Source organism: Diadema setosum, chromosome 6 (assembly GCF_964275005.1).
Source record: "Diadema setosum chromosome 6, eeDiaSeto1, whole genome shotgun sequence".
Classification (NCBI taxonomy): domain Eukaryota; kingdom Metazoa; phylum Echinodermata; class Echinoidea; order Diadematoida; family Diadematidae; genus Diadema; species Diadema setosum.
The window spans coordinates 19,402,821-19,420,859 of record NC_092690.1 but is presented as its reverse complement, the minus strand read 5'-3'; the positions used below and the strand labels follow the sequence as shown (position 1 = coordinate 19,420,859).

The window sequence follows — 18,039 nt, the reverse complement described above, 5'->3', positions numbered from 1 at the left end:
TACGTGGTCAAATTTATTGTCTAAATATTTGACAAGTGTCGTAACTAGTGTGACAAAATACAAATGGACGCCATGCTCCTCACCCGGCTGTCAAAGCTGCCCCCTATCAGCATGTTTGCTGTGTTCTCAGACAATAGTCTGTAAGAATGCGTGCGAGGTGAACTTACGGCACTCACCTTAGTGATAGGCCCCCATATGTATATATATATATATATATATATATATATACATATATATATATATAAACACACACACATATTAATATATATATATATATATATATATATATATATACATATATATATATATAAACACACACACATATTAAATATATATATATATATATATATATATATATATAATATATATATCTTGTTTATTAATCTGTTCGATTCCCCCCCCCCCTCCTAAAAAAAAAAAAAAAATGAACAGGTGATCAGATTCGTCATAGTTAAACTACACCGTTGGTAAAAAATTGTATGCATTATGTCTAGCAGGCTTGTAGATGTCTTAATCATTCTAGTTGGGTTTCTTTTTTAAAATAGATATTAGCGTGCAAAACAAATTACATAAGTGTATTAAGTATATATCGAATTTTTTACAATTCATCAAGATGATCTACAATTATATCGGCTACAGACTTTCGTTATCTGTAAATAACACAAACTATTGTATTCATATATCTGTTATCAATAAATCCATTTAAAATGAATCCGTAGATCCTTCAATATAAAGATCGGTTCTGTCTTTAACCATGGAGGTACAAGTTTCTACCTCTACGCTTTAAACTGCAACTGATAATTCTTCCTGCACTGGACATGTCTCGAACACCGAATTCTATGTCTACAAGTCCAGAGACTCAATTCATTGCTTGACATCTGTAAATCATACGTGTACAATTTACCTCGCGGCTGTATTGATGACACCAGTGGCGGATCCAGGCGTCCCCCCCTTCGGCGCCCATTGTTTTTTTGTTTAAAAAAAGAAAAAGGAAAAATGGGGCGCCTTTACGAAATTAAAGGGGGGGGGGGGCGTGCTCCCCCACCCTTTACATTTGTAAAGGTACACCTCTTTACGGAATTCCTGGATCCGCCCCTGGACACTGACCACCACGCAATGAAATGGACCTTTACTATCAACATGTTATGTTTTAGTACTTCATACTGCACTTTCAATGATTGAAGGAAAAGAAATGAATGTTAAGGAAACACCATTAGTAAGTAATTTTATTCACACACTCCATATCTTTTCAATCAATTATCCCTTTGCATTAATCGTTAATACCAATAACACGTGTTACGCTGGGAAAGCGGTATTGGTCTTCTGCAAATTCGCGATGTTCGCTCTTTTTCCAATGTTCGTGGTTTTGCAACCTTTTCAATGAACCTATTACGGGAACAACTGCAGTGCATAATGTGTTTTTATCGTAAGTTAGATCCACATTTTGGAGAGATTTTGTTTTCTTGTAGAATATTATTCCTTTATAAATGCAATTCCTTTAAAATATAGTTTCATGTTCATTGACTGACAAAATAAAATCTTATATAGTAGTATACATGTTCGATTCGAAAAGAGATACGCGTTTTATGTCTGGGTATGGAAGGCATCCTCTAGCGTAGCCAAACACATTGCTGCTCAAGTTTTTTCTCACAATCTGTCATGTCGTCGTGATGGTTGTGTTTTCAGGGTTACGCCATTTCCTGACCCACTTTATCTGACACACTCTTTCTGACACACTTTTTTTGCCATTCACTTTGTACACGGGGCAGTTTTCATGAGACGGCGTCTGTTATTGGCTACTGTGCTAATGAATATTCAAGACTATGGTATGGCTTGTCGAACGTCGCGCTCAAGGCCGGCCAATAAGAGGCGGCCAGGAGCTGGTGAGCTGGAGGCGCGCGGCAATTTCTAACCTCATCCACGTGTAGGCCTTGCTACTACGTGGGCTTCCAGTACCTTTTTTTTTTTCAGCTGCTTAACCCATCCACGTACGGGCCTCTGTGTACTAGTAATCTTCGTGCGCCTAGTAAGTCGGCAGTGAACTTGGGCGCGATCTTCCCTACGGCGCGATCTACACGCGAAGGGTATTCATGCTCCCAACCCCCCCCCCCCCCCGAGATAGCTCTGGAACATTCCATTCAATGACGGGGGTTTTATTTTGCAATGTTATCAAATAACTCTCATGTAAGCAAATTCTTGCCATAGCTAATCTATTTTAGAATAAAATCGTAATCCATCTATGATTAGATAACCTAATTCAAATTGGCAGAGACATAGAAAAATATTTGTTTTACAATCGTGATACGTTCAACTACTCATCTGTGCTGAAATCCGCATGTCTGCTCCACACATGTTATCGCTATCGCTCAAACTTCGATCGCGGTGCCGGTGGCTTGTGTGTGTTTACAACATGTGTGCATATGGAGGAAGCATGGGGCTGAAAAACAGTACCACGTGGTGAGGTAAAAAACAAATCGGACGTAAGAAGTCGTACATTCGAGAGCTAAACAGACAAATAGCGAAAACAAAGTCCACTGAAAAGGTCTTGACACTGTAATGTACGTTCCAAATTCATGTCTGGCTTAGTTTCGAGAGAATTTTCTACACTTGTAAAGGTTTTCTTTGCAAGAGATCAGGAGTGAGATCGGTGAAGTAGCTAAACATGTACTCTATGTGACTGTTGGTGACTGTTGCATGCATGCTTGCACGTGGCTGGGAGAGTGCGGCAAGAACGCTAGGAATGCACCACCAGCACGTACGGTGGGCTGCAAATTCTTGGGGCAAAATTAGACTTCATTGTTCAGCCCGTCTAGTATTTATATATTCATAATAATTCTAATTCTTCATGAAATCACGATAAAAATTCTTCATATTTATATTCATAATACATTTAAGAAGCGTAATATGAAATATTTTGACCTTTTTTTTGAAATCCAAAGAAAAAAAAATGTTTTGAATAAAAAATTGATAATAAATAAGTTCTTGACTCAAGTCTAAACTTCGTGCGTCTTCTTCCAGTTACCCCGCAGTTGCCCATGGATACGACGCATAAATAATCAGCAGCTGTTTGCCGAGTCATTCCTACCCTACTGCCTCTGTTCAAATTGAGAGCGATTGTGATTTTATCGGTGGCATTTATAGTTTCATGACCTAATCCAATAAAACTAGACAAATTTAAACATCAAATGTTGTGACAGTTTTTGTCAGAATTTCCTATCAATATCACTTGTTGCCACGATAGTTTTGAGATTTCACTAGCTTCATTATCGAAGCTGTTCTGAGGCTGTTGGACATTTGAAAGAACTGCTTTGTAAGAAATCACCTTTTATTTATTATCTATTTTCACACACAAGAATTTTGATGACTTACATAATCTTTTAAAACTATTCTAATGTCATAATATTTCATGATGGTATGTGTTCTGTCTTTACATGGCAAGATGGGATTTTTTTTTCTTCCGTCCAGGGTCAAAGAAGGAAGTGACAGGAAGGAAACCAACATGATAGGAAGGAAATGAAAAGGATAGAATGAAACACCTGCTCAGCGGGCTCTTTTTTATTGATTTTTACAATGGTGAATGCAGTACATCAGAATTTAAGTAAATTTACAGTTCTAAATAATTTATCATTTGAAAAATGAGCAAAGAAAATGGGATATAATCGAGTTCTTAAAATGAAAACTAAATTAGCATCGCCATTTAGGTCTAATATTTACTAAAGAATAGCCCTGAGGCAACCTTATTGTCAAGCTCTTGGTTGAGTTTCTTTAGAGAAACGAATTTTTGGAGCACTAACCCAAGTGAACAACCAAAAGGTACAAAAAAAAAAAAAAAAAAACTGCTTAAATGCAAGTCTCTAGGTCTAGACCACTCCTGTGCATGAGCGAGCAACAGCCCCCGTGGACAGTGTCACTCTCGTCCTTGGCCTAGGCTAGGCTACTCGTGTCGTTCTCGCCATCATCAATGATCAACGTCATGGTCACACGAAATAATTGCATCATCAAAAGGGTTCGTATATCATCACCAGAATCATTATGATCATCATCACTATCATCTCAACCACAGCAAAACCCTGAATATCATTCCCACCATAGTCACTCCCAGCTCACAAAAACACATCAGCATACAGACATCGCAGACTTTGTAGCTAACTACGTTAGACTTTAGATCAATGTTAGTTGTACACAAAATGAAACGGAGGTGGAAAACTAGTAATGAATACACGGAGATCATCAACGATGGCATTTTACCGTAGAAAAAATACACTGAACATCTTGCACCGCAAAAAAAAAAAAAAAAAAAAAATTGAGGTAAAAAACTACGTTGAGGAAAACTAGGGTGAAAACTCGCTGCTTGGAAGACGAACGATGAAGACACTGTACGGTAAAAATGCACACGGAAACAAACGAGTGGGTACCATGAATGTTCTCGCACACACGTAGATAATCTACATCGTGTTCAATCAAAAAACTCAACAAACACTCGAACAAAAACTCACCTCTAAATTGTTGCAAACGAGATAATCACTTCAAAAAATGGGGGAAAACACTTGTGGTAGTACGATTGTACTCTAAGAATAACAGAGATAAGATGATACGAAAGCAAAAGAGAGAAAAAGAGAGAGAAATGAACAGGAAACCTGCAGAAGTTATGCCACACTCACTGGCACTAAAACGCAATTCAACACACTACACACGCACACCGGTAATCAGATATCGTCATGGTCCCCCTTGAGGAGATCGATATCACGCGTAAGTCAATAGCTAAAAGCCAATCACAGACACAGAATCAGACCGAGTGACTCATTATGAAAAAATTATCGCAAGGCTGATGAATATTCATTAGCACAGTTGCCAATAACAGAGGCCGTCTCATGAAAACTGCCCCGTGTACAAAATGAATGGCAAAAAAAGTGTGTCAGAAAGAGTGTGTCAGATGAAGTGGGTCAGGAAATGGCGTAACCCGTGTTTTCACTGTCCGTTTTTGTGGTAAATGTGACCGTGCATCACACAACCAAGAAAACTTCGCGCTCCTCGATTTTGCGTGAGAAATCCAACATTGTCCAAATTAGATGAAACGGGCCAGAGGAGTCAAAACTTACTTTTCTAATATTTTTCTAAAAGAGCATTTCTTCCGCATAATTCTTACGTTTAGGGATAATAACACGAAATAAAATGCCTTTGTTAATAGTAGTAGTTGTTGTTGTTGTTGTTGTTTTTTTTTTTTGGGGGGGGGGGGTATACTGTGTAATTTGTGTAATAAGTGTTACCTTTTGTACAATCTTTACTTTTAATATTAAAAACTTTAAGATAATGTCCCTACTTTGAAAGGCATAGTACTTGTCATAAAAGAAAAGACCATACACGTCAAAGCTCATTTTCTCACCGAGCACTGTCGTCTAGGCATGCTTTCTTTCCACTATTTAGAAAGGTTAGGAGAGTCAATTTGCATTGACTTACATTATCAATTTTAAAGCTGACGTTTTCGCTCTCAGAATTTGCCTGAAACTAAAAACTCACGTCCGGCGACTTTTAGTGGTTTTGTGATACATGGTCACATAATGATCTTTTGTCAATTATTGTTCTGCTCCACTAATCATGAATTCAGCTATTCTGATTGTTTTACAAGTAATAGCCTTGACACAATAAATTTCTGAAATGTATGACAAAACTAGAAACTGGGTCAACTGTCCTATTGCAGATAAAGTGCACATGTGTAAACATTGCCTCTAAAAATGATGAATAGAAAATATGATTTCAATTGCATTTTCACATCATGTTCAATTAAAGGGGCATTCCGGACGATTTTAATAATTTCACGTCTTTCATGTAGTACAAAAATCGGCAGCTCCATATAAAGATTTCTGGAATTTATTGTGATCCTTGAGCAGAGAGACCAATGCTCTGAAAAATCTTAAACAAATTACACTGAACAGTGTTGATGACATAGGAACCTCACATATTTCAGAAATGTAGCAGTGTAATTCCATTACAATACCGCTTGCTTAATGCAGAAATTTATAGAGAATCTAGAAATATGACAACTTTAATATCTACGGAAAGCTAAGAAGCTAGTTAACAAAACTGGATATCTTTTAGACGATGTAACTTTACCCCTAAACTGTTTTTGAGATTGAAAAAAAAAACAATTTCCATGACCACGTAGCTCTGTTCGCTACAAGAAACATCAGATTTGAGCGACGTCACCTAATGTGTATGAGCTGATTTGCCGTACGGCTATATGAGACACGCTCTGGCAAAACCTGAAACTTCTCGGCAAATGTGATTTCGCGCTACAGCCCGAAAGAGGTCAAAAAAATGACCTACCTCAGGGACCAAATTGACATTTTGGTATCACGTTGTAGGGGAAATTTTCTAGTTTCCGATTGATATCAACATTTCGAAATACAACCTACAAAATGTGGAATTTTGAAGAGAAAAGTGGGATGTCAATCTCAAGTGTTGGCCAAAATCTTACGTCTAAAGTCCAAATCGCCTTCGCTTATGGCGAAAATGACTGTCCTTTTGGCGATCGTGTGTTAGATATTCTGCGTTGAACCCTGACACGTTTGGTACCTAACAGAAAGCTCTACGTCTGCTTATTCCAAATATGGTCATGGCAGGATGTCATGCTACTCACTTTCATTCATAAATTCGTCTGAAACATGCGTAAGTTTATGCAAATCGTCTCCCAGACGCGTAAACAGCCTTGTTGCTTACCAAGACACGTGATCGAAATACGTGTTCATTATTGGTCAACTGCGCCGAGGACCCCCTTGTTTACAAGCAACCTACGTGTTATACTAATGGGAATCGCTGCAGCAGCGGTGCATGATGCTTGCATGCAACACGTGTATCGTGACTGCTGCTCAGCACGGAAATGTTGCAGTTTCCCGCTTTGTTAGACTGTTTTTTTAAGCAAGTTGAGGTAGAAATTAGAATTTAAACCAACACACAAGAGAAAAAGAAGGTCACATTTTTATCTAACTAACCTTCATCATGCCATTTCGAAGAAGAATCAAGCTGAAATCACGGCATCAAGGAATACCTCTTCACTGCCGATTCTGCTGGCCTGTTGTGCGTACACCTGATCACGGCAATCGCGAATCTTGAGCTGATTACGATAGGTTTTGTGCTTTTCAAACGTCGTATTTCCGTAAATTTATGGGTGTAAAAATGATTTCCAATCAATTACAGCTCTTTGACTTAGTTATCATCCTTCATGAGTATGTAAGATTACCTCAGCTATACGCAATTCCCCCACAATGATCAATTTGTTGTGTCAATAATAACAGCAAATTGTGGCTGTACGAAGGAACAGCTGATCACGGCAATCGTGAATCTTGAGCTGACGATAGGTTTTGTGCTTTTAAAACTTTGTTTTTCCATAAATTTATGGGTGTAAAATATGATTCCAATGAACACAAACAAACAATTTCACGACGTGAATATATAGTTTTTGGCGGACGATTTATTCTAGATTGACAACAAATTACACACCAATTTCCTGAAAAGTGCACACAGTTTGCCTATAGATACGTAAATCCCACTGGGTTGCATACACACGTGGTGACGTCACAGATTTGGCACTTTTCGTAGCCGCATCGAACTTTTTCCAGTGCTTAAATTTGGTAAAAATAAAGATTCTTATATTCAAAGCAGAGACAGCTTTATTGCATGATTTATGTCAGAAATTAATCAAAATAACATTAAATGATGGAAAACAGTCAATTTATATATTATTTCCTATAAATTTCTTCTTTAACAATTTCACCTGTGTGAAATATGTGCTTGCCCTTTTCTTTTGTTCTGCGTCCTTGAACCCGAACTCACGCATTCTTGTGGTGTGGTGTTCAGATTCCGAACGATCTTGATAGGGTTTTATCCCGGGTTTATCCCAGGTTTTATCCTCTCTGTATACCGCACATGACAGTCTCGCACACAACGCATGTGCTTTCTTTGCCGCTTGGTGGCAATATCCTGAGAATTTGCACGCAAAAAAAAACAAACAAACAAAAAAAAAAAAAAACGTGTTTGTTTGTTTTTTCCGGGCGTGCAAATTCTCGGGGTATCGCCACTAAACGTTGTGTGCGAGACTGCCGTGTGCGGTGTACTACAGGGAGGATAAAACCCAATCGAACGTTCAGAATCTGAATTGATGGTGAGGCTGTCATGTCATCATCCTTGTTCATTGCAATTTGTTATTAATTCTGAAAACGTTCTTATTCCCCAACCCAATTGATATAAATTCTGAAACTCAGTACTCAGTATAACTAATTTAAAGTTGTTCAAATGTAAAAGTTTGAAAATCATCAGGAGGACTCCTTTAAGCTGTGAGGAATAGCGTCCAATCGGATAAACAGAATGGCTAGGAGGTTTAAAAAATCATTCCCATTGATTAGCAAACAAGTCTTCAACTTGATATTCATACGTTTGTTTTGTTTTGTTTTTTACTTGAAATGAGAATGCATTTCATTCTTTTCATCAAATTACAGTCAGTCTCACAAACCCCACATAGCGAGTGTTGACAAAGTTGAATAAAAAAGAATGTATCAAGATTTACACAGGCAAGCCCTAATTCTATCGTGTAAGCCAAAATTAAATTGAAAGTTGAAATAAAATTCTCCGACCTGTCTTCTTGGATTCCACTTTTTGCGAGGTTGACTGTTTTGTAGTTTGTACAGTTGGAGTAATAAAATTAATTCTCAGTGATAAATTTCAGAGGGACAATGTTGTTATTGCTTTAATATTTTATCAAAATCCCCCTTTTTCGGGCATTAATTGTGTGTGTGTGTGTGTATGTGTATTCAAACCGAAGATCATGACTTTATCCCTTCAATACAATGATTCGTGTATTCAATACAGTAGTACATATACATGGAATAAATTATACAAAGAATATGATTTACACCAACGAAAAAAAAAACAACGGCCCACAAGACTAACAATGAAAATAGGTCAAAATGAGCCATATTGCCCACGCGTTATAAAGCATCATAATATTGTCATGGTCTAGAATTCATGGCAAGGCAAATTGCATTTCAACTGAACTCTGCATGATTCAACGGAAAGGAAATGATTATATAGATTATAAGTTGATGTAGGCAATTCTACCTGCCTTATTTTGCAACTTTCCTTGATATTCTAATTTGTTTTATCGACTTGAAATCCAGGAAAACATCAAAGGTTAGAAGCGGTAGGATAACAGATTCACACATCATTCTTTTATTTCATTAATATAGTATGTGCCAGTTAAAAAAAAAAAACAAGAAATTTGTCATGGTCCTTTATTAATGATTTCTATTTCAGCTCGTTATCAGGAGAAATTCCTGTAATATAATGTGAATACTTATATGACCTCAACACAAGCCTATATCGATGTCTTGAAGTATTAACTTTCTTGCGTTTTCATTTTGGTAGAAGAGGATCATTTGTTGTTGTTATTTTTTCATTGGAGGGTTTTTGGGAGGGCACAGTGATTACTTTCAGCACGTATCACACGAGGATGGCTTCACAGGAAAAGACCTTCGGAACAACGAAGAGCAGGTAGCCGATCAATACACTGGACAGTACTCCACTCTAATCTTTACTCAGAGAGCTGAGCAAATCATTCATAACCACGATGCAGCTAAGGTAAACATTCGTAGAATTTGAAAATTACAATTTTTCATGTAATAAAAACAACTGTGAAAATAAGTGCACTCTGATGTAAATGTTAGTGTGAGAATAATCACGAAGAGATGGCATTGTTACCTCTTTTTGATGATGCCATATGGCACTGTATGGGTTTATACGACTATTTTATTTCTCGTAAACACTTTTAACTGTTACTTCTAGGACACTCATTTTGTTCCGCTTTTGATGACATATCTGTCAATATATACAGATATCTTTTCTCGTCTGACTCTTTTCTTCGATTGATTCATTATCAAACTTTAATTGAACATAATGCTGAACTGAACTCTCATTTTTACTCTGTGAACACAGTGAAGTATAGATAACAACATATAGTTCGGCATTATAAAGATAGACACACAGAGGAAGAAACATGTGAGGTTTAATAACAAATGTGGTCTCTCGCCCTCGAATGCAACGTAAGCACAAAAGACCCAATCCCTGCAGGGAAAACATTGTAGTACTTATTTGCAAACTTAAAGTCTTTGTTGGTATATAGACAAGCAACACATTCTTCTTAGTGTTGTATAAATAACCACTGAACGGAGTTACATCAAAATGCGGATTAGAAGGCGCATTCTACAATGGTCGCAACCGATACTGCTACGTTGTTCCTACATTATCGTGTTGCACTAATTTGGGTCAAACTGGATTCAATACGTACTTCATACTCAGTAACGAAATTGCCACCGATCTTTACATAGGACCATCATTATCTCTTATCCACCGAGTCCAGAAAAAAATAATACAGCAGCAACATCTTAGACTCTTTGAAGTTTCGAAGCCTTTCATGTTTCATTTCAAGTATACAATGTATTAGATAAAAATGAAATTTTATTTGACTGGAGCCAAAGTGTTCTGGAGGAGTCGACGAAAAATACCAAACATGTAGAATGAATCAAATTGTGTTCAACTTGCTTTCTTCATAACAATGAAATCCAACTGCTAGAATATTATTTAAAAAGTGGCAAGGTTACCGGTGATGGTAAATGAAAGCAGACAAACAGTGAATAGTTATATTTGTCATTTGAATGAAGGGTAATTTATCAAATCTAACGACTGGCCGAGACTTTTCAAAGTGCGACTTAACCGAAAAGCTCTGTTTTTAGTTGAAATCTATAACTCACATTCCACTGTCCCTTATCACAGTCCACACACATGATTTGTAGTAAATTTTGTCGACCAATATTAAATAGTGTAATCTTGTTTATTGTAATCTCTCTTACACTCCCGCAGCCTTTATTTCTCTATGTGCCATTCCAAGCCGTCCACGCCCCTCTTCAGGCTCTTGACCACTACCTCGATCAGTATCGCTCTGTCGAGGACTACCATCGAAGATACTATGCTGCCATGGTGGCGTGTATGGACGAAGCTGTGGGCAATATCACAAGAGCCCTGAAAGCAAATAATCTGTGGGGAAATACTGTGTTGGTATTTTCTACAGGTGTGTATTTGTTTGTTTTGCAGTAGCTCGATATACAGAAACGAAACCCACGCGACAAGCACACAACTGTATCAAAGTGACATTGAAAAAAAAAAAATATTTGGCATTTATAGAATACTAGTTTGACAGGAAGAGTGTCATGTCTATATTGCATTTAAAATCACATAAAGGTATAGTTTATCATTTGCAGAAGAAACAAAGGCCGAGCATTACTGTTTTAAAACAGATCTAAAATGTGAGTTAGGGATAGAATCAACCACTGTAAAAGTTCGAATGCGTATGATCGACGTGAAGTGTCGTCAAATGCACAAAATGTGTTATGAGAAAATGTTTCCAGACTAAACCGTCTAAACTTACTTTTTAATGAAAAAAAATACTGATATCTCCTTATATCTTAAGCTTTATTGCAAAAATGTTATATGGTAGGATGTTTTGTGATACAACAGACCTAAATAAATGCATCAAATGTGATATCTTGAACATTTTTTTTTTAATCACTGCTCCAAAAGGTGAACAGGACCTTTCAAACATATTTTGACTGTCAGCCCTTTCCCCGCTTTTGGTTCCCTTTAAAATTGGTACTGTGGCATTTTCATTCGACCAATGACCACAATTCCAAAGAAATGCGTATGTTTTGCCGTATTTGCTTAAATTGTTCTCGACAATGGAAATTATTCTTCCTGTTAAAAATACCTGTTCAGTAACATTCTTTCTTTTTTGGTAGTCAATTTCAAGCAAGTGGGTGAGATGTCCTATTGAGTACTGTGTGTGTGTGTGTGGGGGGGGGGGGTGGTAGGTAAAAGAAATCTTTCATGTTCATATTGATATTGTGCTACTACATGAAAATGTTTCTAGAAGTGTTGGGCTGAAATTTTATCCTGGATACCTTCCAAGATCCATCATAACCACCCGCAGACGAACTATATTATGTGTAGCAAACTCTGCTGCACTGTCTTTCGTGAAACATCTGCAACATCCAATTATTGAGAAATCAACATCTAAAAGAATGTGATAACTCCACGCAATGCCAAAAATAAACATACCAAACATATACAAAATACAAATGCAAAATATGAAGCACTGTAAGCTTTTGAGCTTTATTATATTATACGTGAATACTTGTTTCAAATAGCGTTGACGATTTTTCAGTTATTTTTTTTTTATTCCAAGGACATACAATCACCTCGTTAAACCAGATCATTTTCCAAATGAAGAATATAAACTGTGCAACTGCAGTTTTAGATTAATCTTTTCTTCTTTGACAATGGAGGGGAGATATCAGCAGGAGGTTACAACTGGCCTCTTCGAGGGTGGAAGGGATCCCTTTGGGAGGGAGGAACACGCGGCATTGGGTTCGTGGCGAGCCCCCTTCTAGACCCCTCTGTTAAGGGTTCGATGAGCAACGAACTAATTTATGTCAGCGATTGGTATCCAACCTTAGTGCAAGGCGTGGCTGGTGGCGTGATAAACCGATCTGAACTGGACGGATTTAACCAATGGAATAGAGTCAAGTAAGTCTAATACCAGGGGTTCGTTTCGTGCAGTCATCGCTTAAAAGTCTTAACATAAATCTCAGAATGGCCAAAGTCGCTTATGTGTATGTGAAAGATACACTGTAAAAACATCGGTGTTAGATTTAACACCACAGGTGTTAAATCTAACACCGATCAAACTTCAATAAAGGACCACACCCACAGGTGTTAAAAATGCACTGTGATGGTGTTGAAAAGTGTTCACCTGACACTTCGTGGTGTTAATTTGACACTGTACCTGGTGTTATTTTGACACTGTACTGGCGTTAATTAAAAAAATGACACCACATGGTGTTGATTTGATATTTATTGGTGTTAATATCAATGGTTTAACGCCCGTCCAGCTTCAATAAGAGACCACACCAGCTGGTGTTACTTTGGTGTAAATTTATTTTCACATTTTTTCAAAAATCTAGTATTTTAATGTAAAATTCTTGATCGTCTTGTTTAAATTAAAATTTAACAAGATGTGCAGTTACTAAGAAACTCTTCAAAAAACAGTTTAAAATTTGGAAATGACACCCGGAGGTGTTAATTTAACACCATAAATGAGCACCGAAAATTTAACACCAGCTCGGTGTTCACTATTTAACACCGGACTTTTTGCAGTGTAGCTATTTAAAATCCATTTTATGCAGTCTGTTATGAAGGCGTCCGATGAGCGAAAAATCTGTCATTTGACTTTCATGAAACGAAACCAGGGTGTGCGTTGTGGTGGCATGCACCTTTCGAATGCTCTGAACTAAAATGAGCTAACGGCAATACACTGTTTTGTTTGTTTCTGGACAGGAATTTTGAAAATATAAGTGAGATGGAGGAAAACAAACATCCAAATATAAATAAAAACGACACATACCTTAGGTTATAAGCTCGCAAATTTGATAAAAGATAAGCACACACAAAGACACAGACACACACAAAGTGAAATTTCAGTTGATGCTATGTATATCACTGAGTCGCTAGGTATAGGTAGTTTGTTTGCAAAAACCGATAAGTCCATTTTTGAAGATTTTGAAGTACGGCCTCTGTCATGAAGCACAAAATAATACCTTTTAAATGATATATTGGTCACTACATATAAAGGTATATTTTTGAAGTTATGGTCAAAAGAAGCAAAAATTTTCTTATTATTCTCTTTATTTTTCTTGACCTTTAATCGCAAATATCTCCATTTGGCAAATATGGACTTATTGGTTTTTTGCAAACAAACTCTTCATGTATATTAATTCATGAAATGAAAGAGCAATTGATAGAAACTGTTCGTGTTATTACTTTCAGGGAAGGGAGTGCCTCTTCTCGCCATGAAATGCTGTATAACATCGATCCGCCAGGAATCCCGCATAAGGGATCAGAGGAACCGATTGCCATGCCACATGTCTTCAGTTCAGATATTACTGCAGCCATTAGATACCTGGACTGGAAACTACTGACAGGCAGGCAATGTACGTGTTTATGATACCAAGTAAACAATAAACTGTCATGTAGAACGAGGCTCAGGATGATTCCCATTAAAGAAACTACACCCTAAATGATATAAGATAGAAAAAAGAAAAATATTTCAATATATCGATTATATTGTTATTATTACAAGTAGTGTTATCATTATTTTGTTACAGCGGAACCTGCTCGCCGGAAAAAAAAAAGGGGGGGGGGGATGAGTACCACCCCATCGCCGCACAAAGACGTAAATATACGTTCGGGAGATAACATTGCTTCCAATACACCCCCTCCCTCACTCCAAAAATAAATAAATGAATAAATAGATAAATGAATACAAATACGGGCAGCGTCGATATCACAATGCATCAAAATATCCGTGTCTCATTTTTAAACGTAAACGTATAAAGCTACTTTAAGACTTGCATTTTTTTTTTTTTGGTTGCATTTTTGGAATGTGCATGGGAATATCAACTCTGATCTCCCCGTATGAGATGTAGGCCTATTATATTATATGTATATGTATATATATATATATATATATATATATATATATGTATATATATATGTGGGTGAGAATTTTGAACGATGTACAGTTGCACATTATTGCACCTTATGGAATTCTTTCCCTTAAAACACAACAGGATGATCTAAGAAAATAGTGTACAGTTTCTTTCATTTACGTACATTTGGGCACAAATGACTAGCGAATGAAGTGCATGCGAGCAAAATTTGAATTATTCAAAACTGTCTAAAACGTATCCAAATTATAGCTCAGTTCTAGCTCAATTTTGACGCACGCACAACATTATATACGTGCGCATCAGGGGCACTTCTCTCTCTCTCTCTCTCTCGCTCTTATGTATTTGTATTGCACAGGTAGATCATTACATGAAATAAGTGCCTACCAGGTTACGTCGCAAAATTATACAATTATGTAAAAATGGAAGCATAAACAATAATGTCATTTTACGCCATACTGCGTACGTAATGGTTGAGTAAGCACCTATATCATGAGAAATAACAAATGTAAGTTTCATTTCCTAAGAGCTGAAACCTTTTGGGAATATCGATACACACAATTTATACTAAAAGAATGAAACAAAGAATCAGAACAGAAATGAAAAGTGATCAATGATTACCTTATCAATTATTGTTACTTAAGAGACAAATTATTCAACCACGATAAAAATTCACATACTTTCACCATCATGAAAAGACGTGAAAAGAAACGACCAAATTCCAATACATTTTTTTTATTGAGAGAAAAAAAATTCAACCACTCAAATGACCCAGTTAAAATGTTCCCTCTGTTGATATAGGGAACAAGAGCTGGATTCCCGTCCCTGGCTCGGGAATCGCTCCCATCAATCCTTCCACTCCTCCTACCAAGAAAACTTGGCTTTTCAACATCAGAGACGACCCACTATAGAGAAGACCGACTTGTCAGATGAGAACCCTGCAATGGTGAATTTCCTCCTCGGCCGACTTCAGTTTTATCTCGATTCGTCAGTGCCGGTTTTCTGGTCGCCTCTTGATCCCAAGGCTGACCCAGCACTTCACAATGGCTCTTGGACAAGCTGGGAATAACATAATGGTGCAATAAGTTCTACATTATTTTGAAAGAGGCAAATCTCGTATACTGTGAGATATACTGTGAGATATACTCCGAAAGTTTGCAATAAATATAATTCTAAAGACTAATCAACGACTTGACCGCATGGTGTGGACAGTACTTTCCCGATATCGATATCTAGCAATAATCCCTCTGTGGGGCATGTATAGGTACTTCAGTTCAGATAAACCAATTGGATAACGTTCGTGTGACAGAGATTGAATTAATCCTGTGACCCACATTTACACACACGCAATCGTTTGAAACAAGTGTAATTTTGAAAAAAAAAAGTTAGATAATATTATGAAATCGGATGTCCTTGCCTTTTGATTATTTGTTATCTTTTTTAGATATTTCTTATTTCATTGAATACAAGCCCATTAAGATTCAGTAGCACCTTCAACACAATTTGTTCAAAATGACGGAAACGTGTCGATTCATATGGATTAAAAATTGCTAAGACATTTTAAGCGCCTATAGAAAACTATCTGAAAAAGTGAAAAATTATCGAGGCCTAATCAAAATTCAGACTGGTTGAAGATTATTATAAGATTATTTCTCATACACAATTATTCATGTTACTACATTAGATATGTTAACAAATTTGTCTATATTCGATTTTTTATAAAACACTACATGCTACAAAGGTGTTTATTTTATGCAAAATATTTCATGCCAGAAACAAAAACAATTCTTACTCATACTTTCCATCATGAAAATAAGGAAATGTTATAAATGATGACAATGTCAGCAAAATCAAGTGGTTATATATCCCTCTTCAGCTGGAATTAAGTTGGTATCATTTTAGATGTGTAAAATTGTCAGTCCTTTCGAGCATTTCTTACTATGTACTTTGAAGAATGACTTTCATTTTGCACCTGAATGTTTATAAATTATTTATCTACTCTCATATCACTCAGTTTGGGGATTTGTATTTTTTACAGCTGCTACGTGATTTCTTTGCTGCTAACGTCTTTGACTTTGTTTAATTTATTTCAAAACCGTTATGATACATTATTCATTATATAGTGAGAAATATTAACATGAAAGAGTGCTTTTTCTGAGTGTATATCGGGTTCTGCTAATGTTTTTATATCATTAAACCATTACCTGTTCATGCAGTTGAATGACTCTACGTTTCTTGTCTCTGTCCCATTCTTCCTTTTCTCCTCTCTCAACATCCGTCCCGCCTTCCGTTGTCTTGATGCGTTTGTTTATTCTTGTTTAAACTTGGTGTATCTGAGCTCATGTGCCTATTATGTATCTTAATTTTTGTTAGTTTCGTCTCTGCTGGATTTATTCACTTAATCTTGCTTTATCAACCCCTATACGCAATATGATTTATGCATGAAATCAGTTTAATGGAGGATAATTCATAAATTCAATTTTACTCAATTTTATTTCATTTCAATCCTTTGATAAAAAATACAAGAAATTCAGTGTCTAATTCAGTGTGGAATTCATTGATTTTGTAAATAGTGGTGAGCGTTTTTGATTTCAGGATAAGGCCAATCTGGCTACTTTTATGTGTGACTTTCCAGATGATCAACATGTTTCATATTCTAGGCACGCACATAGTTTTAACAGTTCAAGGAAACAGGAAGAGGCTTGAATACAACAAATCATTCGAGAAATGTTTCTACATCACCAAGCCAAAGAAAAATGTGCTACAAGTGGTGCTACACCCATGAAAACACACACACACACACATCTCTCTGTCTGTCTGTCTGTCTGTCTGTCTCTCTCTCTCTCTCTCTATATATATATATATATATAAAATACATGTATATATATACATATATATTTGTTTATATATACATATATTCATACATATGAATTATCTTTTGAATAATTTAACTATTTATTCATTTATATGCTAACAAAAATATCTCATGAATAAATAAATTCAAATATTTATCTATGAAATGTTTATTAACGCTGGATCCATATTCATAAATATATTCAAATGAATTCATAAACAATGTGTGTGAGAGAGCGTGTTTTGTGTGTAAATACTTTCATATCTACCTTCTGTACCTTAGTTGCTGGAGAAAATAAAACGTGCAATAAGAAATCAGGGGCGTACATACTCGAGCAGCGACCTCCTGATCTCGATGCGGACAGGCGTCAACTCCATTGGACCACTACTAAACACTGATCAATTCAGTGCTTATTTACGTCGATGTAGGGCAATCTGTCAATCAGTTGTCATGAAAACAAATCAACAGAAGAATTTCATGAAAATATCTCGACTGAAGGATTTCATGAATTTAAACAATAACGCAGTGACCGCTGCACGCTATTAAAGGATTCGAATTTAACACTTGCTGTGGGGCGGA

The 18,039-nt window shown here is 36.5% G+C and overlaps 1 protein-coding gene across 1 annotated transcript; it reads left to right on the top strand.

The window, feature by feature from the left end:
• The first annotated feature begins 63 nt into the window (after positions 1 to 63).
• Positions 64 to 15,517, top strand: LOC140229612 (arylsulfatase B-like). Its single transcript, XM_072309860.1, has 6 exons — positions 64 to 136; positions 9,455 to 9,630; positions 10,909 to 11,118; positions 12,359 to 12,627; positions 13,927 to 14,090; positions 15,408 to 15,517. The coding sequence occupies exons 1-6, from the start codon at positions 64 to 66 to the stop codon at positions 15,515 to 15,517; spliced, it is 1,002 nt and encodes a 333-aa protein (XP_072165961.1).
• Positions 15,518 to 18,039: the final 2,522 nt, after the last annotated feature.

Coding starts and splice junctions, on each gene's coding strand:
- LOC140229612 (XM_072309860.1), top strand. CDS start 64: ATGGACGCCATGCTCCTCACCCGGCTGTCAAAGCTGCCCCCTATCAGC. Junction 11,119..12,358: donor TGTTGGTATTTTCTACAGGT/GTGTATTTGTTT, acceptor CTGCAGTTTTAG/ATTAATCTTTTCTTCTTTGA. Junction 14,091..15,407: donor ACTACTGACAGGCAGGCAAT/GTACGTGTTTAT, acceptor CTGTTGATATAG/GGAACAAGAGCTGGATTCCC.